This window comes from Monodelphis domestica, chromosome 1, assembly GCF_027887165.1.
Source record: "Monodelphis domestica isolate mMonDom1 chromosome 1, mMonDom1.pri, whole genome shotgun sequence".
NCBI classification, from domain to species: domain Eukaryota; kingdom Metazoa; phylum Chordata; class Mammalia; order Didelphimorphia; family Didelphidae; genus Monodelphis; species Monodelphis domestica.
In genome coordinates this window covers 266,678,067-266,704,413 of record NC_077227.1, presented here as the reverse complement: position 1 = coordinate 266,704,413, position 26,347 = coordinate 266,678,067, and the positions used below count along the sequence as shown (strand labels likewise).

The following is a 26,347-nucleotide window of genomic DNA, read 5'->3' as shown; positions in this document are numbered from 1 at the left end:
GAAGCTGAAGCTTAAATATTCTGGCCACATAATGAGAAGACAGAACTCATTGGAAAAGCCCCAGACATTGGAAAGATTAAAGGGAAAAGGAGAAGGGGTAGCAGATGTTGAGATGGAGAGATAGATAGTGCCATGGACACCACAAACATGAACTTGGACAGAATGACTGAACAACAAAATAAAGTTGATAAAAAAAAAAGAGATCACTTCCATGCTAAACGTTGCCTTTCTAGAGGAAACCTTTTTCATTTGTTTACTTATCTACTCACCTACTTTTTCAACAACGTGAACAGCAAAAAAGACAGCTCTTGTTCCCTTTGTTCAATTTGGAGGTCTGAGAGCAAAAACTTTTTTTCCTCATAGCAGGGATGTAGTGTTATCTTGTGAATGAACACAAGGTAACATCAGATTTTAGCACTAGTTTTTGAACTACTTTATAGCCACTTTTTTCTAGTTGAGTTTCCAACCTCCGCTTTTAAAAAAATCCAGAGAAAACTGGGAAAACTTTAAAATGTAGAGTTAGGGAATCATATAGTAAAGGCAGTCTTGAAGTTACAGCTGACCTATGCTTAGAAAATAGCTGCTGACCCTATAACAGTTGGAGCTTCCAGAGTCATTGCCATGGGAACTATTACCAAAAAAAAAACCCCACAAAAAAAACCACTGACTGGTGCTGGTAAGCGCAGCAGAGCTGTCAGTCACTATACATCCTTATATCTTTCTGTGGGCTGGGATACTTCTTCCCTGGTTTGATTCCCCTTTTATTTCTGAGTTTGTTTCTTTTTAAACCAGGTAATAAGGGATGACTGATATGATGCCAGCCAGCTAGTTAGGTTTCTTCACCATTAACTATTACTGGTTTGCTTTGGTGCCCAGATAAATCTTGATGAATAGTTTTTTACCCTCTTCTTTGCTTTGTGAAGGACTTTTTCCTTTGACCTTATCTTCCCCCTTCCCAGCCCCCCTACCCCTGAATCTTGCTTTGGCAATATAGCATTTCTGAATCTCTTTCCTCTACTGGATCATTCCCAAATGCCCTTTTTAATACACTGCATTCAAGCAAAAATACACACAGTTTAGCAATTCCATTGACCAACAGCTTTATCAAATTTGGTGGCTCAAGACACAAAATAAGCTTTTTACATAAAAGGATAAATGATTTCCAAACCCTGAGGGAAGAATCAGGTTCAAAAGGAATTTACTTGTGTTTTTAGGTGAGAGAGGGGAAAATGGGGGAGGAAATGAAAAATTGCTAGCTTTGGCTTAAATAAATTTTTAGTGATGTAGGTCCTATTCTGAACATAATACATGCATAGTTCATTTATATTGTCTTGACTCAGTAATATCCTCTTTGGTGCTCAAGCACTTTTATTTCTTTTTAAAAAATAATATTTTATTTTCCCCCAATTATACATAAAAACAATTTTTAACATTTCTTTAAAAAATTTGAGTCCCCAAGTTCCAAGTTTCCACCTTTCATCTCTCCCTCTCGACCACTTCTTCCTCTACCCTGAGATGGTAAGCAATCTGATAAAAATTTTACATATACAATCATGTAAAATAATCATGCAAAAAAATAAAATATATCCATATCAGTTGGAGATCTCAAATAAAAAAAGAAAGTGAAATATAGTATGTTTCAGTCTACATTCAGACTCCATCAGTTCTTTCTCTGAAGGTGGATAGTATTTTTTATCATGAGTCTCTGGGATAGTTTTGGGTAACTGTATAGCTAAGAATAATTAGGTCATTCATAGCTGTTCATCAAAAAATATTGCTTTTACTGTGTACAATGTATTGGTTCTACTCACTTCACTTTGCATCACTTTATGTCAGTACAGATTTTTCAAAATTATTCAGCTTGCCATTTCTTATAGTATAATAGTATTTGATCACAATCATATACCACAACTTGTTGAGCAATTCCCCAATTCATGTACAACCTCATAATTTCCAATTCTTTGCTACCATAAAAAGAGCTGCTGTAAATATTTTTGTACAATTAAGTCCCTTCCCCTCCTTTTTTGCATCTTTTTTGAGATACAGATCTTTGGATCTCTTTGGGTATTGCTGGATCAAAGGGTGTGCTTAGTTTTAGAGCCCTTTGGGTATAGTTCCAAATTGCTCTCCAGAATGGTTGGATCAGATCACCACTCCTACAACAAGGCATGCATTTTTTCATGGCAGCAGCTCCTTAGCTTCTACCTCCCTGCATCCCCCTACTCTTCCGTTTTTTGCCCCCACAGGTAAGAAAGAATAACCTGGGAGTCAAGGCTACTTTTCTACAAAAACAGATTTAGGTAGTTCCATTTCTTGAATCACTACCCCTTGGGTTCCATTATATTGTGCCCCAAGGTTCATTACAGAAATAAAAAAACCCCATAAATTTAAAAGAGAATTTATAGATTAAAAAAAATTAAGGGCAAATAAATAATATGTCTCCTTTTCCTTCTCCTATGATCCCTTATTCAGGGTAGTACTATCACAGTTCTACTACTTACAACCCATCTGGCCTTGGGCAAAGTCATTTCATTTCTCTTGACCTCATTTTCCTTATCTAGAGAATGAGAGATTTAGACTACATGAATTCTAAAGTCTTTCCCAGCTCTAAATCCTTTGTTTTTACATTAAAAATCACACATTTTTTGGAGCATTTATAAATTTTAACTTGGCTATTAGTACTCTAAATGTGAGATCCTTGTCATAAAAAAGGGTATATTGATGGAAGAACTGAATTGTATCCATTTTGACATTCTTCTTTAAATGAAACAAGAAGAAAGAAGGAAGTTGCAGCTAAATGGAAGGTTAGCTTACAGATTCTCTTTGAAGAGACAAAAGGAATTTACAGAGTTAGTTTTATTGTTTGCCCAAATGGAATGAGAAACATAATTTCATGGGGAGTTTGTTCAATTTACATTGTAATATTCACATGAAATATTTGCAAAAATATCAACCTGAAAATAATTATAGGTTTTGAAGCAATATCTGGCTAGGTGACAGAGTAGATGGAGAACCCAATTTAGAGTCAGGAATTTCAGATCCTGCCTTAGATACTTACTAGCTGTGTGATCTTAAGCAAGTCACAACTTCTGTCTGCTTCAGTTTTCTCATCTCCTGTTGTGATGATCAAATGACATATGTAAAGTATGTAAAAAAGTTTGTAAACCTTAAAGCACTACATAAATTCTAGTTATTACTAATATATATAATTAAGAGGTAGAGAAATTTTATGAGGAGGTAGTTCAGTAAAACACTACAAATTAAGTAAACATACTCTGATACTTGGCATCTTCAGTGCAAAGGTGAGAAAAGATGAGGATGATTAGAAATACATGGGAAAACTGTAATCCAGAATAAGAAATAAGAGAAGTGAAGAAACTGTAGATTATAAAGCATCTTTATGCCCAAATGTCATGAACATTTTCTGTATAATGAATCAGCTGGCACTGGACATGGTGAACACTGAATAACCTCACAAAAATGAGACAGATTACATTCAATAGACAAGAAAATCCTCATTACTAATGTGGGAGTATTTCCTGAATTCATCTCTTTCGGTCAGACCACCAACTTGTTACAAATCAAAATTAGTAGCAAGACAGGAGGAAGAATAAAAATGAGAAAAAGATATAGCATGCAATTAAAACAACTCAATTCTGACCTATTTAAATAAACTATTGATAAAGAAAAATGAGTAATGGATAAAAAAAGGTCATAGACCCTGACTATAATAATTCATAGAGAAGTTTAATTACTGTAAATTAGTTTCCATAGCAACAGAAAAAAAACTAAAAACTCCTTTACTCAGCAAACAATTGGCTTATTTGCCAAGCAGAGGAAAGTATACAAAAGACAATACTATATTAGATTAAAAAAATAACAGCTTACAGAAGGTGATGAAAGATCATATGCAGTATTCACTCAGAAAGCTGAAAGACTTAACAAAGCAAAATCATCCTGAGGGCATTTAAGTTTGAAAAAGGAATGAAGAAAAATAAAAAAAATCTACAAACATCTATTTTTATAATAAACTTAAAAAAAATTCAATCATAATGGGCCACACGTGAGCTCTAAAATCGTAATTCCAGTGCCTATAGAAATAGCACTGAGAGTGGGCAGCTGGGTGGCTCAGTGGATTGAGAGCTAGGCCTAGAGACGGGAGGTCCTAAGTTCAAATCTGGCCTCAAACACTTCCCAGTTGTGTGACCCCCATTGCCTAATTACCCCCATTACCACTCTTCTGCCTTGAAACCAATATACAGTATTGATTCCAAGATAGAAGGTAAGGATTAAAAAAAAAAGAAATAGCATTGAGAAAAACAAATACAGGAAAAGTGGCTAGATTAAGTAAATAGACTAGATTCATAATGTAGGCAACACAATCATGAGAGTATTGAGGGACATAAGGTATTTTAAAAAGTGAAGGGAACAGAACTAATTAAAAGTTACTAAGAAAGAAGAATAAGCTATTAAGACACTGTCAGCAACTACCAATTTATATGCCTATGTTTCCATCTACATAAAATTTTTATGAGGAATGTCTGCAGATAAATTAAGGGAACCCTTGATGCAAGTATTCATAGGGAACAAGGTTTCCTTAAGTGATATCCCATAATCGACTAAGTCTTTACCATCACAAAATTGAGAGATGTAGAACAAACAAAACCCAACTATACTTATTGTTTACTGATGAAAAAAAAATGCAATTTATTCACTAGAACAAAATGACACTTTAAAAGCTTATTCTTTCATTCAGTTGTCTCTCATTCACATAAAACTCATTCAAGTTTGCTTGAAAGTGATCACAGATAGCTTTATTGGATGACCCTCTAATCCAGCAGTTCTCAACCTGTGGGTCACAACCCCAGTGGGGGTTGAACGACCAAAACACAGGGGTCGCCTAAAGCCATTGGAAAATACATATTTCTGATGGCTTTAGCTGCTGAGAAATCGTGCTACTTTACAGCAAGATCTTGGAAAGAACGGGGACCCTGCTGCCTGCACATTGTACTAATATTAGTTACCTATCAGCAGCCCTCCCCCTATAAGGGGCGATGGATTTACCCTGTTGCCTGGAGACCAGCCCCAAACAGAGACCCAGAGAGAGCACCCGGGCACTGGCTCCAGGGGGGTTAAGAATGAGGATAACTCCTAGAGTGGATAATGGAGCCGAGTAACCCCAGCAAAGTGAAGCCTCAGCTTGAGCTGGAGGGAGACGACAGGAAAAAGAAGGCAGTGTCTGCAGACCCCCTCCCCAGGCAGGACTTACCTCCCGCCCTAGCACTCAGGCTGCCTCCTGCTGGATTAATATTTCTCAACATATAATTAAATATTGTTTTCGTGATTAATCACTATGTTTAAATTATGTTTGATTTGTAGCAATGATAATACATAATGCATATCAGGTATTTACATTCTGAATCATAACTGTAGCAAAATTACAGTTTTGAAGTAGCCACCAAAATAATTTTTTGGTTTGGGGTCACCGCAACATGAGGAACTGTATTGCGGGGTCACGGCACTAGAAAGACTGAGAACCACTGCTCTAATCACAAGTGTCAAGTGAGGAATAAAACAAGGATACACTTCTATGTTTATCTGGTTACATATGCTTGCCAAAGGTGTTAACTCCTCTAATGGAGAATCTTCAGTGGAGAAGAAATTCTCCAAGTTGAAGAGGGATTCCCTATGCATAATGAGGCTTTCCAGATACTCCTGGCTATGGATATAATCATGCTGGTTGCATCATATCTAGGATTCTTATAGAACCTTATAGAAAAATGCTACAACCATTCCAAGAATTTGACCTAAGTATCCATGGAAAAAAAACCAACTGAATGAAGAATGTCATGTAGTCAGAGTCAGCACATAGAGCTGCATAGATGGTGCAAATAGGGGAGTTGGACCTAGGATAAAACAGGAGAAGAATATATTAGATCACTCTAAGGAAATGGCAAAGTTCTTTTAATTACCAAAAGCTTATTTAAAAAACAAAAGTCTATAATTTTTATACCAATATTCTATAGCAGTTTTTATATGACTGTGAAACTTGTAATACTATAGTCTCTTATAAATTAAAAAGAGTGCCAATCACATAGAATGCAATGATGAGACATTGAGTACATGTGAGTAGGCTGTTAAGCTAGAAAAGACCAGGGTGGGGGCCAGGTAGATAGCTCAGTGGATAGAGAGTTAGGCATTGAGATAGAAGGTCCTGGGTTTGGATCTGACCTTAGACATTTCCTAGTTGTGTGACCCTGAGCAAGTCACTTAACTCTAATTACCTAGTCTTTACTGTTCTTCTGCCTTAGAACCAATACTTAGTATCAATTCTAAGATGGAAGGTAAGGGTTTAAAAAATAATGAAAAGAAAATACCAGGATAGAGAAAAAGAGAGAAAGAGAAAGAAAAAGAAAGAAAGAAAGAAAGGGTAATGTATGACCCCAAAGTGAATATAGGTTGGTCACATCACAAGAGCAAGAGATGACAGTTGATCGCCCAAATGTTCCACTGACATTTTCAGGAGGAATTGAATTTGGAAAATTTTATTTAATTAATTTAGAATATTTTTCCATGGTTACATGATTCATGTTCTTTTCCTCCCCTTCCCACTCTTCCTATAGCCAATGAACAATTCCACAGGGGTTTTCATGTGTCATTGATCAATACCTATTTCCATATTATTGATAATTTGCACCAGGGTGATCATTTAGAGTCTACATCTCCAACGATGTCCCCATCGACCCATGTGATCAAGCAGTTGTTTTTCTTCTGTGTTTCTACTCCCACAGTTCTTTCTCTGGATGTAGATAGGGTTCTTTCTCATAAGTCCTTCAGAATTGTCCTCAGGAGGAATTGAGAAAGGCTCCTAACACATTGAGTGGATTTTCTCTGCCAAATTTAAGGTTGTTCCTTCAAAAAAAGGTTCCAATAACATTGACAAGGATTGTATAGGATGGGTAGAAATGGATTAGTTGCAATCTGGGGAGAATATCCAAATAGGTGAGCTCACAGATCCATTTGACTATTTAGGGACTAAATGAAATCTTATAGAATATCCCAGGAGACTAATTTCCATTATAAAGTTGTTTCCATGGTAAGACATGATCTAAGTTCTAAATAATTAGTTGGCAAATGAACTATTGAAACAGAATCCATTCCCAGTATTTCTTTTGAAAAATGTTAGCCAGATCTTAAAAAAAACTTTTTTTAGACACACACATAGTTGGTACTTATTAAATAAACAACTAACATTTGAAAAGCTCTTATATCTGAAGAACACTAATGTACATGATCTCATTTGAGCCTCACAATAATACTGTGGGGATAAGTACTATAGTGTTATTATTCCTGTTTTATAGATGAGACAGGCTGAGCAACGACAGATAACTTGTCTCCTATCTCTTGATGGTTATAGTATTTGAACCCCAGTTTTCTTGGATTCCAAATCCAGTGTTCTTTCTGTGATAAAATATGGCTTCCTTTAAAAAGACATCTGAGATGATTTCTAGCAGGATCCCACAGCGTGTGAAGAAAAAAAAAATACTATAGCATTAGAAAAGAAAACAAACACCATCAAACATGACTTCTCTGTGCTGTGTAAAATCTGTTTAAAGCAAGTCCTTTTATATCTTTAGCTAATTTGGCTGGCTTATTCTTCACCATCTATCCTCAGGGCTCCAGGAAAGGCAAAGCTTGGTGGGATTGACAAGTTAAATGATAGATGCACTTATTCTGTGAACGGAGAAAAAAGATTAAAATTGAAATTTAAATCCGTTTTGATTCTGGTAATCTTTTCTCTTTCTTCCTATTTTTTTTTACTGTGTCTTCAGATATGCTATCTTTCTAAGCCTCAAAATCGAGGATGGAGCATATTCTAGGAACAGAGGATAGCTACTGTACAGATGCAGAAAGGAAAGAGCATCATGAGTGAAGAATAGTAAGAAGGCCAATCTAGCTGGATTGAAGATTTTGTTTGTTTTCTGCAGTTACTTCACTCTGTCCCCTTGTTGGTTCTTTCACTCCGGTATTCATTTCAAGGTGCTATTTTAAGGGTGGTTTGAGAGGATTCTCAGAGGATTCCAGTTTTCCATGTTTCTGCTCCACTGTCTTAGCTCCACCTCTCAGACTGAAGATTTTGGGAAGGGGAGCCATGTATAACAAGGTTGCGGCTTTATTGTGAAGGACTTTAAAAGCCAAACAGAAATGTTTCTATTTGATTCTTTTAAAAGACAATGTGGAGGGTGGGATAGCTAGGTGGTTCAGTGGATAGAAAGCTAGGCCTGGGAATGGGGAGGCCCTGGGTTCAAATCTGGCCTCAATCACTTGTGACCCAGGGCAAATCACTTAACCCCCATTGCCTAGCCCTTACCACTCTTCTGCTTTTAAGCCAATACTTGGCATTAATCCTAAAACAGAAGGTAAAGGTTAATATATAAAAGGGAATAGAGTCCTTAGAATTTATTAAGTAGGAGGATGATAAGGTCAGACTTGCAATTTGGGAAAATAATTTAGCAGCTATATAGAAGATAGATTAAAGTGTAGAGAGACCAAACAAAGAGACTAAATTAGGAGGCTATTTCAGTAGTCTTGGATGAAAAGTGACGAAAGCCTTAACTAGAGTGATGGGCATATGAGTAAAAAGGAATTGGGGGTGGTGGTGGAAATCAAGATAAGAGATGTTCTGGAGGTAGAAAGAGCAAGATTTGAAATTTAATTAGATTTGGGGAGAGGAATGGATGAGAGTAAAGAGTTGGAGATAAAGCTGAAATTGTGAACCTGGGTACTTGGAAGGATGATAGTGTCTTTGACAGAAAGAGTTAATTTCAGAGGAGGGGTGGGTTTAGGGGAAAGTAGAATGAATCCTGTTTTAGACATGTTGAGGCTGACATGGCTATGAGACATCCAGTTTGAAAAATTCAGTAGGCAATTGGAGATGCAAGACTGGAGCTCAGGAAATAGTCCAGGGGTGGATAAATCAATCCAGGAATTATCTGTATAGAGATGATAATTAAATCTATGGGAGCTGAAGTCACCAAATAAGAGAGGTTAGAGAGAGAAGAGCTGAGGGCCAAGTAGGGGCATATCTACAATTTGGAGATGTGATACGGGTTTCCAGCAAGGGGGAGTGAGAAAGAGTAGTCAGAAAAGTAGGGGAGGAACAAGTGAAAATGAGGTCACAGAAATCCAGAGTATAGAAAGAATAGAGGAGAGCATGGTCAACAGAATCAAATGCTTCAGAGAGTTTGAGAAAGATGAGGGCTTAGAAAAGTCTATTAGATTTAGTAATTAAAGAATTGTTGATAACTTTAGAGAAGGAAGATGTCAGTTGAGTTATGCTATCAGAAGATGGTTGGAGAGGCCTGAAAAGAGAAGGAAAGGGAAGGGAAATAGAGGCAATAAACACAGATAATTTTTCCTAAGAGTGACTATGAAAGAGAGAAGTTATAGCATGAAAGCCTAAAGGAACAGAAAACTCTAATTTTTTTTTAAGCCTGGGGAGGTTTGGCTATACTTGCAGATAGAGTAGAGAAAATCATTAGAACCTAAAGAAGAGTTTCAGTGGGATCTTTTCTTTTTTCCTATCAAACTAATGAACAATTTCCTATAGAAGATGAGAGATTAAATTAGAATATTTATGGAGGAATTTGTTTTATAAAGAAGAAATGCCATTTCTTCATCAGATTGAGAATATGAGGAAAGAGTAGAGGATGATTTGAGCAGTTTTGAAATGTGGAGAAAAGGATAAGAGGGAGCTTGTGGTGAGTGGTGACTGGTCTATATTTTCTCAGTAAAGTATGAAGTGAGATCTTCAACCAAAAGCACAGAAGGACATGCATTAAGAAGCTTGAGGAGAAGAGATTTAAAATGATTGCCTTACATTAAGAACCACTTAAATATGTTTATTCTTTGTTCAAGCATTACCTAGGGTTAATGGTTTGGATTCACGTGGTTTAACCTTTCACTTATTTTAGGAAACATAAAATTATTAATAAATTAAAGCTCACTGAAGTTTGGATCAAACCTCCAATCAAGCTAAAAAGTGTTATGCTTTAGACTAATGTTTGAATCCTGAACCTTTTTTAATCCTTGTAGCAATCCTGGCCATTCTCTGGTCTTTTTCCTTGCAGCCCATTGTTCACAAATAAGGAAATCAAAAAAGCAGTAAGAGAAAGATTTGTTGGATTTTTATCTAGCTAGTAAAAATTCACAGTCAGTTAAAGGGAAATTAAGTACATAATTTTGCAGAAAAGATTTTCCCTAGATAACAAAAAATGTAATTTTGCAGTTAGAACACACTTCTTCCATCTCAGGTGGAGAGAGAGAGGTAGAGGGGAGTTAAAACATTATAGTCTTTTCCCATTACATGAATAGAGAAATAATTTTTATAGCAGAGATTCGGTCAATTTCAGTCATACTTTTCATCAAGGTCCTAACATCTAGTACTCCTCCTCCTGCCAAACTAGCTCCAGGCTCCCTCTGCACCCTTTAGTTCAACTCTATTCTAAATCAGTACTCTTGAGTGTCAATACTGGACCCCATTTCCCCAAAACTCATGAACTCGCTTCAGAAGACTTCCTCTGCCTGACGAGATCTGTCTAAAAGCCTCTTACATTTAGTCTATACCCCTAGAGAGGATTTTCTAGCTGCTTACAATCTACTAATTATTAGTATCAAGAGAATATTTTTACCATTCATTTATAGACCTAGGTGGAAATGACAACTGTGAATAATTATAAGCCCTTTTCTAACTATGAGCACAGTTACTACACAGTCTATTGTTAGTTGCATTTCATGTAGTCTTTCCTTGATCTTCTTTCACACCTACTTTCAGCCTCTATGTGTCCATCCCTAGAATAACCAAACTCTGAGGTCTCTTCAATATTCAGAAATTTAGCTTTGGCTTGACCCTTCAGGCTCATCTGGGTTCTTGGTGCCAGATTTTCTAATCTATTATGTCCCACCACCACCTAAGCATCAGAGCTTAGGGCAGGATTACAGAGGAAAGGGTGACAGATTAGTTAAAGGAGAAGAGCCATAGATGGTTCCAAGGTTCCTAATCTGAGACATCTGAAAAATGGTGACACTATTGACAGATAACGGGGACTGCCCAGTTTCTATAAGTGGGATTGAGTACTTATCAAAAATAAGTAAGGAGCTATCTATTCAAAAAGTCAACATTCTTCAAATATACAATTCTTGTTCAATAGGTCAATGATTTTAAAGAAGGTGGTATTTTGAGTTATCTGATATTAACCTATTTTTTTCCTCACTACATTTAGATATAATCCTCTTATGGCTTCATAAATAAGGTTTTAGGCCTTGAAGGCTCATGTTATTTATTATTGGTTATGTTTCTTTGCTTATGGTTTCTTTTTCTCCAGAAAAGAAATGAAATAAATTATGAAATCCACAGATAGTAGGCAACTATTTTTTATATCCCTCTCCATGATGGCTCAATAAATGAACAAATGAATATACAAACAATTATAAGGAACATAAACATGATCCTATAAATGCTTCCTTATCCATATTTCCTTAGTTGTCATGAACAGTTAGTATTATCATTCCTATCGAAGATTGAACTTTACAGTCCTTGTACTTCAAGTTATATAGGGAAGAAACAATGTTTAGATGAAAGAATGAAAAGTATTTATTAAACACTTGATAAGTGCTGTTGTAAGCCCTAGGGATACAAACAGAAAATATAGTTTTTGCTCTGAAGGGGCTCACAGTCTAATTAGAGTAGGCATTACATGTTGGAGAGTTCAATGGTAGGGCAGGTGGAAAGGTCTGGAGGTCCTATGGGTGTAGCTATAAGACTGATGGTGAGGCCTGTGAGAATTAAAATTAATATATAATAGCTCAAGTATTATATTTTTAAGATATATTAAAATAAAAACTAGAGTTAAAAGGGAGCTAACTGACTCAAGTTGAGGTCTCTATAAAGAAGAGCCAGAGGGAGGAGCCGTAGAAAGTTATAAACAATCATGTAAAGACACACATTAATGAAGGGAAAAGGATGCTGGGAAATACAAAAAGAATTCTGGGGAACATAGTCCTGGGATTCAAGATTTTCCAACTATACAGGACCAGAATCTTTAGGTTGTACTGGAGTGATTGCCCCACATGGTGGTCAGTTGTGGTGAAGAAAAGAAGGTCTTGCTGGGTACCAGTTGTGGCACCCTAGATGGGAATTAAGAAGGCCTGCCAGTGGGGAGAAGGTAAAGTGGGCCTAATATCACTCACAACCTGAGTATTGGTGGTTGCCTATTAGTATTAAGTTTTGTAATATATAGATATATTTTGTAAACTATAAAACATATAAAGACATACACATCCATATGTATATATATCTATATATGTATGTATCTCTGTATTAACTTTGTTGAGGAAGAAGCCAATTTCTTGGATCTTTCTTCTTAGATGTGCATCTTTGTGTAATTACCATGTTTGACAACTTTTCTGTGATTGCTTCTGTGTTTTTATTTGCTGAAGTTCAGGGATGCTTTTCTATATATCTCATTTGTATAGATTTATGTATATGTATTAAATAGTTACAATAAGAAATAGAGAGGGGATAGAAGAAAGAATACTATACTTTGAGGGCAGTTTTTCTTTAATATTTATTATCGGTGTGACTTTGGGGTTTCAGTTTCCTTGTTTGTAAAATGGTAATAATATATGTACTATATTTACTTACCAGGGTTGTTGAAATTATATGCAATATTCTATGTAGTATCACATAAATGTATTTCTTTGTTGTGTTCCCTCTGAGAATTTAGATTGTAACTCATTCCTGCACATCCATCCTCTGGGACTCTTGTTCATATTCTCCCCATAGTTCATCTAAAAGAATCCACCTGATGGGTTGGGGGCTTTCCTTGCTTTCTTTTGACATCTGGTAGGTACCAGTGGGTCACTGTGACTGGTCATTTGTTTTCACTCACTCTTGCCATGTGACCAGCCTGCTTTTTTCCTCTCTTGTATGACATCCTTTGCACCTATTCTTCTTTAAAAATCCTCATGGTTTTTATATGACAGCCTGCTCATACCTATCAGGCATTTCTCCATTGTCCTTTGGGTGATGTTTATGTTTAGGTCTTCATAGCAACTTCTTCCAGCTGGTGTAATTTTCTAATGTTTGAAGCAATTAACACTGTATCTGCAAATAGGAATATCTGGAGTGTCTCACCACCTAGACGGGATCCCTCCTTGACCTGGAATCCACATTGTCCTCAGTCTTGGTAGTGAATGCCTTTAGTGAGCACACATATACTTGTTTTATGTCTCACCTTATGTTTCTTATTAGAGAGTCATTGAAAAGCTACTTTGTGATTTCATTTTCCAAGGAATCTTGAATGACTTTGAAGTATGGATAGAAATCTTATTGTAAATGAAAAAGAAGAAAGAAGAAATTTGTATCTAAATAAAAGCCTTGGTCACAGGTATTCTTGGAGAAGCAAAGAAAGGAATTGGCAGAGTATATTTTATTGTACACCCAGAGGCGATAAGAGACATCATTTCATGAGATATTTGATTATTATGTATTGCAATACCAATGACAAATGTTTGCAAAAGACCATCACAAAAATAATTATAGCTTATAAGCTCTCATTATAAGCTAATGATGGAGTAGTAGAGAAGTTCTTTGAAGAACTGTATAAAGCCCTCCAAATAAAATCAACACATAGACTAAGTGATACTTAGTGACTTCAATGAAAAAATGGGAATGGTTAAGAATGTAGAGAAATAACGGGAAAGCATGAGTCAGGGATAAGGAAGGAGAAAGGCCATAAGACCTCTGCATGACAGAGAAGCCTCACACCTCTATATCTGGAATAATTTATTTTAAAAATGAATTAGTAGATCCCAGATATAGAAAATGTCAAATAATATTATGAATGAGATTATATTTTAGAATACAGGAAAAGACATTATTGATATGAGAATCATTTTTGAGACTGTGTAATACAGTCATGCCATCAACTTCTGAGAGCTAATTCAGAATGAATGAAGATCAAGAAGAAAGAATAAAAAATAATAATGATAAGTTATTTCAATAAAGAAACCATCTACAATGAGACAACACACCAAAAATTTGGGGAGGCAGCTAAAGCAGCCTCTAGGGAAAAGCATGTCTCTAACCATTTTTATTAATAAAAAAGGAAAAAAAGATCAATGAAATTGAGAATTCAATTAAAAATATTAAGAAGTCAACATTAAAAAACCCCGATTAAACACCAAAATAGAAATCTTGGAAATCAAAGAAGAGATTAATAATTGAAAAGAACAATTAATAAATAAAACAAAGAGCTGTAATTTTTGGTGAAACTCCCCAACAACCCAGTAAAACAGATAAATCATATTAGTCTGATTAAAAAAGAAGAAAGAAGAAACACAAGTTAAAAGTATCAAAATATTACTAGAAATTATTTTTATCCAATTTTATGCCAATAATGAATTCACTTTAAATGAAATAAATATTTATAAAAATATAATATATTTGGATGAACAGAACAAGAAATAGATAGAATTTAAACAATCTAATTTCTGAGGGAGAAATTGAATAAACCATAAGTAAACTTCCCGAAGAAAATAAACTCCAAGACTAGAGATTCACAAGTGAATTCTATTAAACATTCAAAGAACAGTTAATTTCAGTACTTTACAAAGTGCTTGTAAAAATAGTAAAAAAGAGATCTTACAAAATTCCTTCTATGGCACAGATATAGCCTTGATTTTGAATCCAGAGATAGTAAAAAAAAATAGAAAATAAAATTCTATTTCCAATATTTCAAATGAACATTGATACAAAAATTTTAAATAACATATTAGCAAAGAAACTAAAACAATATATTATGAATACTATATACTATGATCAGATTGGATTTATATAAGGCATTCAATGTTAGTTTTAATATTTAGGAAAACTATAAACTTTTAATTAGTCATTAATAATAGCAAAAAAAAAAAAAAACCACACACACATGATTATGTCAACAGATGCAGAAAAAGCTTTTCACAAAAAACAATTTCTATTAAAACATAGGACTAAATGGGTCTTTCCCTAAATATATATATATGTTAAAAACCAAGGATAGGTTAGCTAGGTGGCTCAGTGGATAGAGAGCCAGGCCTAGAGATGGGAGCTCCTGAGTTCAAATCTGGCTTATTATATGATCCTGGGAAAGTAATTTAATCTAAATTAATTGCTTAGCCCTTACTGTTCTTCTGCCTTGGAACCAAAGCACAATATTGATTTTTTCAATAAAATCTTGGGTGAAAACAAGAGAATGACTATCGTCACCACTTCTATTTGAAGAGTTAGTATTAAAATACTAACTATAGCAATAAGAAAAGAAGAAATGTTGAGGAAATAAACAGATTAAGAAAAAACAAAGTTACTACTTTTTGCAGATAATATGATTATGTATTTAAAATACCCTAAAAAAGTCAACTAAAAATTAATTGAAACAATAACTTTAGCAAGCATATAGGATATAAAAGAAATCCATACAAATCATTAGTGTTTCTATATAATACCAATAAAGCCTAGCAGGAAGAATTGGAAAGAATAATTCCAATTAAAATGACTACAGAATATAAAAAATACTTGGGACTCTATCTACCAAGATACACACAAAAACTGTATAAATGAAGCCGTAAACCACTGTGGAAATACAGACCTAATAATAGGAAAGATATTAATGAGTCTTGGGGAAGCTGAATTAATATGATAAAATAACAAAACCACCTAAATTAATTTGCTAATGTCATACTAAGAAGTTACCAAAGGATTAATTTGTGGAACTAGAAAAAATAATAATAAAGTTCATATGGAGGCAAAATAGGTAAAGAATCTCAAAGGAAATAATAAAATGAAATACGAATATAGAGGGCCTAGCAAGGCTCGATCTCAAATTATGTTACAAAGTGGAATCATCAAAATAATCTGGTACTGGATATGAAATAGAATGGTTTATCAATGGAATAGATTAAACATCTAATATATAGACTAAATGGCAATAGTAACCTAGTGTTTGATAAACCCATTGCTATTTGGGGCAAGAACGCACCATTTGACAAAAACTGTTAGAACTAAAAAGTAGTCTGGCAGAGGCTAGGCAAAGTCCAACATCTCATACCATATATCAAGATAAGTTCAAAATGAGCACATATTTTAGACATAAAGAGTGATATCATAAGCAAATTAAAAGAACATGGAAAGAATTATCTGTCAGACCTATGGATGAGAACAGTTCTTGGGCACACAAGAGATAGAGAGGATTACAAGAGATAAAATGAATAATTTCCATTGCAGTAGATTCAAAAGTTCTTTGCAGAAACAAAACCAATGAAATCAAAATTAAAATGAACACAGGAAACTGGCAAACATTTTTTTATAGAAAGTTTCTCCAATTCTCATATACATAGTGAACTGAACCAAATTTAAGGGAATAAGAGCAATCCCCCAATTGAGAAATAGTAAAGAACATGAACTGGCATTTTCAGAAGAGGATATTAAAGTTATCTCTATCAATAGTTCTATAAAATGCTTTAATCACTAATAATTAGAGAAACATAAATTAAAACAAATTTGAGGTACCACTTCACACCTATCAGGTTGGATAAGATGACAGAAAAGAAAAATGACAAATACTAGAGGGGATGTGGAAAAATAGGTATAGTAAGGCACTGTTTATGGAGTTGTGAATTGGTTCAACCATTCTAGAAAACAGTTTGGAATTATGCCCAAAATAGTGATTCTTAAGATTCGTTAAGTGAGGCAAATTAGGCACACAACACGCAGAAGCAAATGTATGTGGAACTTGAATATTTGATAACTACAAAGACTGCAGCTACTACAATAAGGATTATCATCACTGGATTAAAATCTGCTGGGATGATCAGTTATGGAAGAAATTAGTTGAGGCCAGTAGTTCATACTTTGTAATAAGATAAGCTCCAAATGGAAACTTGGCCTAGATATAAAAGGTCATATTAAAATGTGTTTATTAGAGGTCAATAAGTTAGAGAAACATGGGGAAAATTGCCTGAGTCAGATTTGCAGATATGAAAAAAATTTCATGACCAGACAAGGTGTGGGAAGGGTCCCAGAAGACATTACATAAAATTAAAAATTTTTTCATAACAAACTCAATAAAGCTAAAATTAAAAGGCAAGCAATTGTGGAAAAAAAGTCTTAAAGAAGTTTCTCTGATAAAGATTTCATTTTGCATAACATGTAATTCAATTTTATAAGAATAAGAATCATTTCCCAATTCATAAATTATACAAGACTCTGAATGGACAATTCTCAAGGAAAGAAAATCAATCTATAACCATATGAAAAAATGCTCCAAATAATTATTACAAAAATACAAATTGAAGGAATTTACCATTCTACATTATACTCATCAAACTGACAAAGGTGACAAAAAAGAAAATTGATAAATGTGGCAGAGACTATTAGAAAACCAGTACCTCAATGGATTATTTATTAGTGGTCTTATGAATTGGTATAACCATTCTGGAAAGCAATTTAGAATTTTATGCAAAAATTTATTAATAATCCATGTTCTTTGACCCAGATGTATCACTGCTGGGTATATACCCCAAAGAGATCAGAGAAATAGGAAGAAGTCTTAACAACAAAAACATTTAGAGCAGCTGTTATTAATAATAATAATTACTATTATTATTATAGCAGTTATTATGGCAAAAAGGAAATGAAAATGATACTCATCGATTGAGGGATGGCTGAATATGAATGTAATAAAGTACTATTGTACTATAAGACATGAAAAAATAATTAATTTTAAACAGTCATGCAGAGAGTTCTATAAACTGATATAGATGATTGATGAAATTGTTGTCATTTGGTCATTTTCAGCCATATCTGACTCTACATGACCCCACGTGTAGTTTTCTTGACAAAGATATAGGAGTAGTTTGTCATTACTTTCTCCAGCTCATTTTCCAGATGAGGAAACTGAGGCAGATGGGGTTAAGTGACTTATCTAGGGTGGCAGAGCAAATTAAAGGCTTCTTGACCATTCACTCAAATAGGGACATGAGCTGCCAAGTCTGGTTCTGGGGAACATGATAACTCAGGAACATGATAACTCAGGAACATGATAACTCAGTGAAGTGATAATTTGGGGGTCCTGACATATTTTTGGTTATATTGTTCTATTTGGATTGTTCCTTTCATCTTCTAATGAATCAAGTGTTATGATTATTCTTGTTTTTCCCCTGTTATCTGGTAAATATTTCATTTAAAATATATTGTAGACCTGATATTTTTAACCTTATTAGATATTTCTCCTTATATCATTGTTACTGATTTTTTTCTGTGCTTTGTGCTATTTAGTTAATACCACGAAAACTTAAGTATAATGATCTATTAAATTTTCTATTTATTAAAATTTCTATTTCTATTATGTATTAAAATTTCATTCTCTTTTTTTTCTAGTGAGAAGCTGGATGGAAAAACTAAAAGATAAGGTAGGAAAAATATTTTCTTCTTTGGGATTTAATTGTAGCCTGTGGAATTTTCTAACAATAGGCCTCTAGAACAGTGTAACTTTAATTAATTTTCTCAGTTGTAATGGTCTAATGCTCACCAGTCAAGAATTAGGAAAACATTTTCCTTCAATTTTTCTTTATGAAGCATCTGGGATACTTCAAAATTCAATTCAGTGCACTATCTAGCCATAAAGTTTTTCTTGATCTTTCCAGGCAAGTGCCTTCCTTTCCCAAACTATCTTGCATTTATGTATTCATTTTGTATATACGCATGGATATACATCTTGTCTTTCCTCAGAATATTAGCAACTTGAGGACAGGAAGTGATTCCTTTTTGTTTTTATGTCTCCAGTGCTTAGCAAAGTGCCTGGCACATAGTGAATATTTAACATGCTTGTTGCCTATTTGACTTTACTGTTAATAGCACCATTTATACATAAAAAGGCAAAATCCTACACCTGTCAGTGGATTAATATCTCTAATATGATGATTTGGTATCTGTCCTAGGGAATTCTTGAAATGAATTTTAATTCTTTCTTGTACCTGTATGTTAGTTCCAAATATAGGACTAGTAGTATGGGACAGCAAAAGAAGGCGTGCTTGGAGAACTTGGGCTCTGGAAAGGCACAAGTATCCAGATTCAAGTTCCTGGTGCTGAAAAATAGATGAATTGATGGATTCCACTCAAAAGTGGAGGTTTGCAAAGAAGAGCAACAGCCTTAGAAATATATGACATAGCTATAGATATTAATATTGAAAGGCTCAAATAAGATAATGGATGCAAAGCACTTTGCAAACATTAAGGTGCTATATAAATGCCAGTTACTGCTATCACTAGTATCTGATAGCCACAAGTTGTTGAATCTGGTGATTCCATTCCCAGTGCCTTCTACTGTACACCTGCTCAGTTCAAACAATGTTTATGGCACAATATAAGGGTATGCTGGTAAATGTGTAACAACTAAGATCTACAGAAAAAAAAAGAAATGTGCACACATGCTTTGAAATTTAATCCACAGAATTTATACTTTTTAAAATCTAGGTGGTCAACAGAACAATAAATCAAACTCTGATTTTTAGTAATTGCCCATCTGAAAATTTAACAATGGGTCCTCTTGCACTGCATGCCTCTGGATTCAGTTAATTCTCTCCTTGAGCTACAGAAAAATGTTTTCCTTCCTTGCATTATACATAATACCCATGTTAAAATACTCAGAGATAGATCACTTTCTTTCCATGTTCAAGTGTTTTATTCTTCCTGATTTATTCCCTCTGTCTTTTCAAATTTGTCATTTTTAAAATATTTCCTAATTTCACACTGTAATTACTCATATCTATCAAGTTTTGAATACTTTCCTGTTGGTTGGGCCAGATTTCACTGTTTTACTGTAGTTCAGATTTAACTGGGATTTTAGTTTTGAGAAATCTCCCCCCTCGCCGATAATATTAAGGGATTTATCTCAGATTCCCATAGCTCATCAGACAATCCTGATGCTAGCTTTTCATGCTGTGGGGTCAAGCATTTTCTGGTAGAATGACCTTTTAAAAAATACATGCGCATGTACACAGATTCTCCTACATCTTCATTCCTGCCCCAACCTAAGAACTAGAACACGGTTTTAATAAGTTATATTTATTCTGTTCAGATTTTGTAAATTGACATTACTAGAAATCACACAGATACCATCCACTGCAGTTCTGACTCTGACTGAAGGACTGAGTGGATCAGGTTACTGTTAGGGAGAGACTATATATGAAAATATGGTAATTGTAGATTGGCAAAAAGACCCTCAACCTGGCTAGTTACTAGGAAAGTCATATTGGTCTTCATCTGTTTCTCATTCTTGCCCTGAATGTAATTAGGAAGTTTCAAGAAACTAGTTGCTCCCTTCTAGTCCTTCGTCTTGAGACAAGTTCTAACACACATGGCTGATTCATACTTCTAGAGCTCAAAACAACTAAAAAATTCCCAGACATCCCTCCTTTGAATTCTTCCATCCCTGTGTTTCAGAGGTATCAATCAGCACTTGGGTCTAGGTCAGATGTCTCAGTCTTGGGTCTAGGTCAGATGTCTCAGACTTGGGCCTAGGTCAGGCATCTCAGAATTAGGCCTATGTCAGGAATCTCAGACTTGGGCCTAGGTCAGACATCTCAGAATTGGACCTAAGTCAGGCACCTTATACATGGGCCTAGGTCAAACATCTCAGACTTGGTCCTAGGTCAGGCATCTCAGACTTGGGCCTAAGTTAGGCACCTTAAACATGGGCCTAGGTCAAACATCTCAGACTTGGGCCTAGGTCAAACATCTCAGACTTGGTCCTAGGTCAGGCATCTCAGACTTGGGCCCAAGTTAGGCACCTTAAACATGGGCCTAGGTCAAACATCTCAGACTTGGGCTAGGTCAGATGTCTCAGACTTGGGCCTAGGTCAGGAATCTTAGACTTGGGCCTAGGTCAGGCATCTCAGACTTGGGTTAGGTCAGATGTCTCAGACTTGGGCCTAGGTCAGGCATCTCAGACTTGGGCCTAGGTCGGGCACCTTAAACATGGGCCTAGGTCAAACATCTCAGACTTGGGCTAGGTCAGATGTCTCAGACTTGGGCCTAGGTCAGGCATCTTAGACTTGGGCCTAGGTCAGGCATCTCAGACTTAGGCTAGGTCAGATGTCTCAGACTTGGGCCTAGGTCAAACATCTCAGACTTGGGCCTAGGTCAGGTATCTCAGACGTGGCCCTAGGTCAGGCACCTTAAACTTGGGACTAGGTTAGACATTTCAGACTTGGTCCTAGGTCAGGCGTCTAGATGTGGCTGATGGTCTGAATAGCTTTTTCAAAAGTGAAAGTAAACAGGAACTAAGGAAGCAAGAACCAAGACTACGAATTCAAAAGAATCAATACATTTTCTTAATTTGTTTAATAGAGTTTAGGAATAATAGTGTACTTGGAATTTTTTCTTTTCCAATATAAATTTTTCCTTTTTCTTTCTAGTTTAAATGAGATAGCATATGAAATATGCTTTCCAAACCATAAACTGATATGTAAATGTTTACTATTATTGTTCTTGTTGAACCGCAAGATGGCACAGTTGAGAGAGCACTGGACTTGGAGTCAGACTCTTCTCCATGAGTTCAAATCTAGTCTTAAGATGCTAACTAGCAGTGAGACTTCAGGCAAGTCACTTAAGCATGTTTGCTTTGGTTTCCTCATCTACAAAATGAACTGGAGAGGGAAATTGCAAATCAATCCACTATATTGCCAAGAAAACCCCAAATGGGGTCATGGAGAGTTGCCTATGACTGAAAAATGACTGAACAACAACATTATTCTTATTATCCTTACAACTTGTTTATAGGTAGGTGTTTCCTTCATGCATAGAACAAGGCTAAAATCAGTCAAGTACTATATAGCTACAAGAGAACAGATCTGCTGAGGATAATTTATAAAATTAGCAAAATAAGTTCCTTATTTTCACCTTAAATAAAAGAAAAAACCCAAGGCAAATACTAAAATACAATGCATAATTTAAGAAAGATAAACAGCTTGGTGATGCATTTGATAGACTGCTAGACCTAGACTTAGAAAGACCTAAAATTAAAATTAAAATTTAAAGACCTTAAATTTGGTCTTATACACTAGCTTGTGTGACCCCTTTAACCTCTGCTACCTCAGTTTCTTTATCTGTAAAATGAGGGTAATAACAGCATCTACCTCTAAAAGTTGTTATAAGGACAAAAATGAAAATAATACTTGTGTTTTGTAAACCTTGAAGTGCTTATGTAGATATTAGCTAGATTATGTTTAGAGAAAATGTTACTTTGGGAAATATGGGAAAGATGTCAGTAGATATGCTTTTTAAAAGTTACAAAAACAAATCAGAAAAAATGACACTGAACATCTATCTCCTGCTTCATGCTAACCAAGAACATGTTTTCCTTCCCCTTTTCTCTATTATTTAATTAAAAAATGACATAGAATATGAACTTCTTTGATGTCTTATTTTATAGGAAGCCTTGGGAACAAAAAGGAATTTAAATGTATAAAGTAGACATTACATTAGAGAAACATATTCTGGAATATTCATTTTCCTGATCAGTATTTTCTTGTTTTAAGATTCTTAGAAAATCTATCCAGGAGGGAAAAAGTTGTCATTTCAGCACATGGATTTGTAAAGTCTTGGACATTAGTTCCAAAGCATAGGTTATTTTGAAATGCACATTTATTTCCATGTCAGTCTCATTAATATATTTATAACTCTTTCATCTACTACTATCTTTCTACTCATTTAAAAGAAAAAGACAAAAAACCCAAGCCAAAACAAAACAAAAAGACAAACCTCTTAACCAGAGATGAAATAACTCATAAAGTTTAGAGTTTATACAAGCATATTATACCTTTTTTGGAAAATCACTGGATTTTATTTCCTTAGGGGAAAATATTTAGTAAGTAGAAAATGCTTTCATTCTTTAATGAAAGGCCTCCATCCTAATTTAAGAAAATGGAACAAAAATATGCATAATAGAACTATATTACATATTCAGAATATATTGTCTCTTCCTAACATTTTAGTTTGCAACAAGGAACCTAAAAAAAATAGAAAGGGATTACTGCTGGACCATTTTGACATTTCTTTGTTAACTTATTTTTCTTTCCCATTCTGTTTTCAGAAATTCCCTGATGATTAATTAGAAATTTTAGGAAGAACCAGTAAAAGGTCAAACAATAAAATGGAATCGCTTTACATTGGCTAATGATAGCTTTCCCCAAATTAGCTCCCTTTCCCAAATGTTCTCATTTTCATTTTGTTTGCTTGTCTGAAGTTTAAGTCACATATTGAGAAGACAAGATTCTTTGAAAAAGACCTTGATGCTGGGAAAGATTGAAAGAAAAAGGAGGAGTCACGAGAGGATGAAATGGATAGATAGCATCATGGAAACAATGAACATAACCCTGGACAGAGCTCAAGAGACAGTGGAGGATAGAAAGGCTTGGTTGCTATGGTCCATGGGGTCAGGAAGAGCTGGGCATGACTGAATGACTGAACAGCAGCAGAAGCAATATTTACAATATGCCTGTCTGTGTGCACACACATAATAAGAAGTTTGGGAGGGGAAAATTTTTTGAATGTGTGTGTGTGTGTGTGTGTGTGTGTGTGTGTGTGTGTGTGTGTGTGTGTGGCTCCAAGTTGTTCCCAAAAAAGACTCCTGTGATGGTATCATGATTTTGGACACAAGAACACTTGAGAAAATAAGGAAAGATGCTTGAAGGATACAGCTGTTATCACTCCCAGTCTTATGCATTGAGATCTTTAGCACCTTGTAGAACAGTACATTGAATAAAATGCTCTCCAGGCACACCTACACCACCAGGGAATATAGGAACACCCAGTGGTAGTGATCCAGATAAACACCATCATTGAACACATACCTGGACTTCTTTCTCTTCTTTCATGCCTCTTCTGTGACATAATGGCTGGTTTGGAAATACCAGCTTGGAATCAGGATAATTCTGCTTTAATAAGCAGAAGAGGCAATTATAGAGAATTAGAGATTATGTTTTTGTCAGTTTCAGTCAGTATGCAATTGTGAGAAATAATTTGACCCTTACTTACCCTTACTTAGAAGACCCCTGCCCATCTAAAATCAATAATTTTATCCCTATGATTAGATCTAATCAGTATTATCTAGTTTAATGTGATTCCATGGGGATAGTGATTAATGACTTATTATTTAACAAACAATAATCAGAAGCACTCATTATAGTTCATAATTGGATAGTTTCTAAAAATAAATCTTTCCTTTCATAAAACTGTTAAATTCTAACCTGACAGCATAGCTTGAAGGGGACCTAGTCAGATGTAACAAACGTCAGTGGAAAGTCCCATGATATATTAAATATGAAAACAATCCCTTCCACCCAATACTGCTTCTTTTTTAAGTAAGCTGGGTCACCTAAACGAAAAAAACTAATGTGGGATAATTAAAGCAGAACTGATGATAAAGTGGGTGGCACAAATATGGAGTGGGTGAGTTAATTGCTATATATCCACTGACTGTTTGGTAGCAATATGACTAGGGGATTTACCAAGAGTTTGATATCCATCAAAGAGATTAGGCTTGCACTGACCAGGCATGAAAGAATGGAGGTGGGCAATGAAGGGAATAAAAGCTGTACTCTAGAGAAGGTAGAGGTCTCAGAACATGAGGAAGGTCTGGGATCCTATTTGTTGAAGGGGGTCAGGTCCTTCTTATAAATAGTTATTGGCTTGGAGCTTTGCCTCAGTTGTTTTATTGCAGATTGGGCAAAGTTGCAGGACTGGATTTGGGCTTAGAGTATCTGTTTCAGATCTCTTGCTTACAACATTTATGATTTTGGGCAAATGACTTAAATCTTCTTGATCGCAGTTTCTTTATTTCTAAAATGAGGAAGTTGAACTAGGTGAACCACGAAGTTCCTTTTCAGCTCCAAGTTTATGTTATGACCCTTTGAAACACCCTTTTCTTTCAAGGATTTTATAAGGAAGAGAGCTATTGTGCTGATTCATATCTTTCTTCTTCACAGTGCTGTCTTGTCCACTTATTTCCTCTGAGTCAATTTCTGGGCAACTATTGTATTTGTGGAATAAACCACTAATTTAATTTGTACTCTCTCATTTCTGTTTCTTTCCCTCCAACTAATTTTTCTCTTTTTGCTGGAATTATCTTTCCTTTGATTTTTCAGAGCCTCTCTTTCTTTTATTTATATTCATTCATTTTTCTTTCCTTTGTATTGCATAAATGAATCATGTTGGCTGCGATTTAAAGAACATGAACTCAGAAATCGAGGTCCTCCTTTAACCTTAAAGAGGCTGAAAATGTTAGAGTTCTCCAAGCACATCTGAATTTGACTTCAGTATAGATTTAACATTTTTATCATTTTAATAGTAGCAACATTTTCTGTAAACCCTCTTCATACATTTTTAGTACAAATTATATTTTTGTCAAAAAACTAATGTTGACATATGTGCTAATCTAAGTGGTTGGAGGTGTCACTCAATGTGAATGATTTATATCAGTACATTCTTCCAAGTTTTTGAAGAATCCCAAAATAGTGCAGCCTCTCTCTCACCACTCATGCACTTTGCTCCCTGACTTTGTTCCACATACAGTATATTCTATAGCATGATAAATATTGTTGTTCAGCCATTTTTTTCAGTCATGTCCCACTCCTTGTGACTCCATTTAAGATTTTCTTGGCAAAGATATTTGAACTGTTTGCCATTTCCTTTTGCAGCTCATTTTATAGATAAGAACTGAGGCAAGCAGGGTTAATTAAGTGCCTTGCCCGGGGTCACACTGCTAGTAAATGTCTGAGTGTAGATTTGAACTCAGGAAGATGAATCTTTCTGACTCCAGTCCCAGCTTTATGCCACCTAGCTATGTCAAATAGCAAAATTTGAAACCTATAAAAATAAGCAACAACCCAACAGGAGTGAGAAACCCAGAGTGGTATTCTGTTTAGTATTCCAATGCTTGTCTCTTTTTTATGCAGGCAGGATACATGTCAGGAATGTTGGTGCCTGTGGGGGTTGGGATAGCCGGAGCCCTATTCATCCTGGGAGCTCTCTACAGCATTAAAATTATGAATCGCAGAAGGCGAAATGGATTCAAAAGGCACAAAAGAAAGGTATGGAAATAATAAAGAAATGTACTCAGTTTCCACACACTCTTGATGGTCCAGTTTATTCCATAAAGGAAATGGTGCCTAATGAAGCAAGAATACTATTGAAATGCACCAAGGCTTAGCTGTTGCTATTTGTTTTTTGTTTTACTTTAAAATTGGT

General features: G+C 35.1%; 1 protein-coding gene across 6 annotated transcripts in view; it reads left to right on the top strand.

Annotated features, from left to right (window-relative positions):
• Positions 1-26,347, top strand: part of ARMH4 (armadillo like helical domain containing 4) — a 150,015-nt gene that overhangs the window by 112,538 nt on the left and 11,130 nt on the right. For all 6 annotated transcript variants that reach the window (XM_056810813.1, XM_056810811.1, XM_056810814.1 and 3 more), the window contains exons 6-7: positions 18,479-18,510; positions 26,056-26,190. In XM_056810813.1, coding sequence (XP_056666791.1) covers positions 18,479-18,510; positions 26,056-26,190 — 167 coding nt within the window. The remainder of the gene's footprint in view (positions 1-18,478; positions 18,511-26,055; positions 26,191-26,347) is intronic.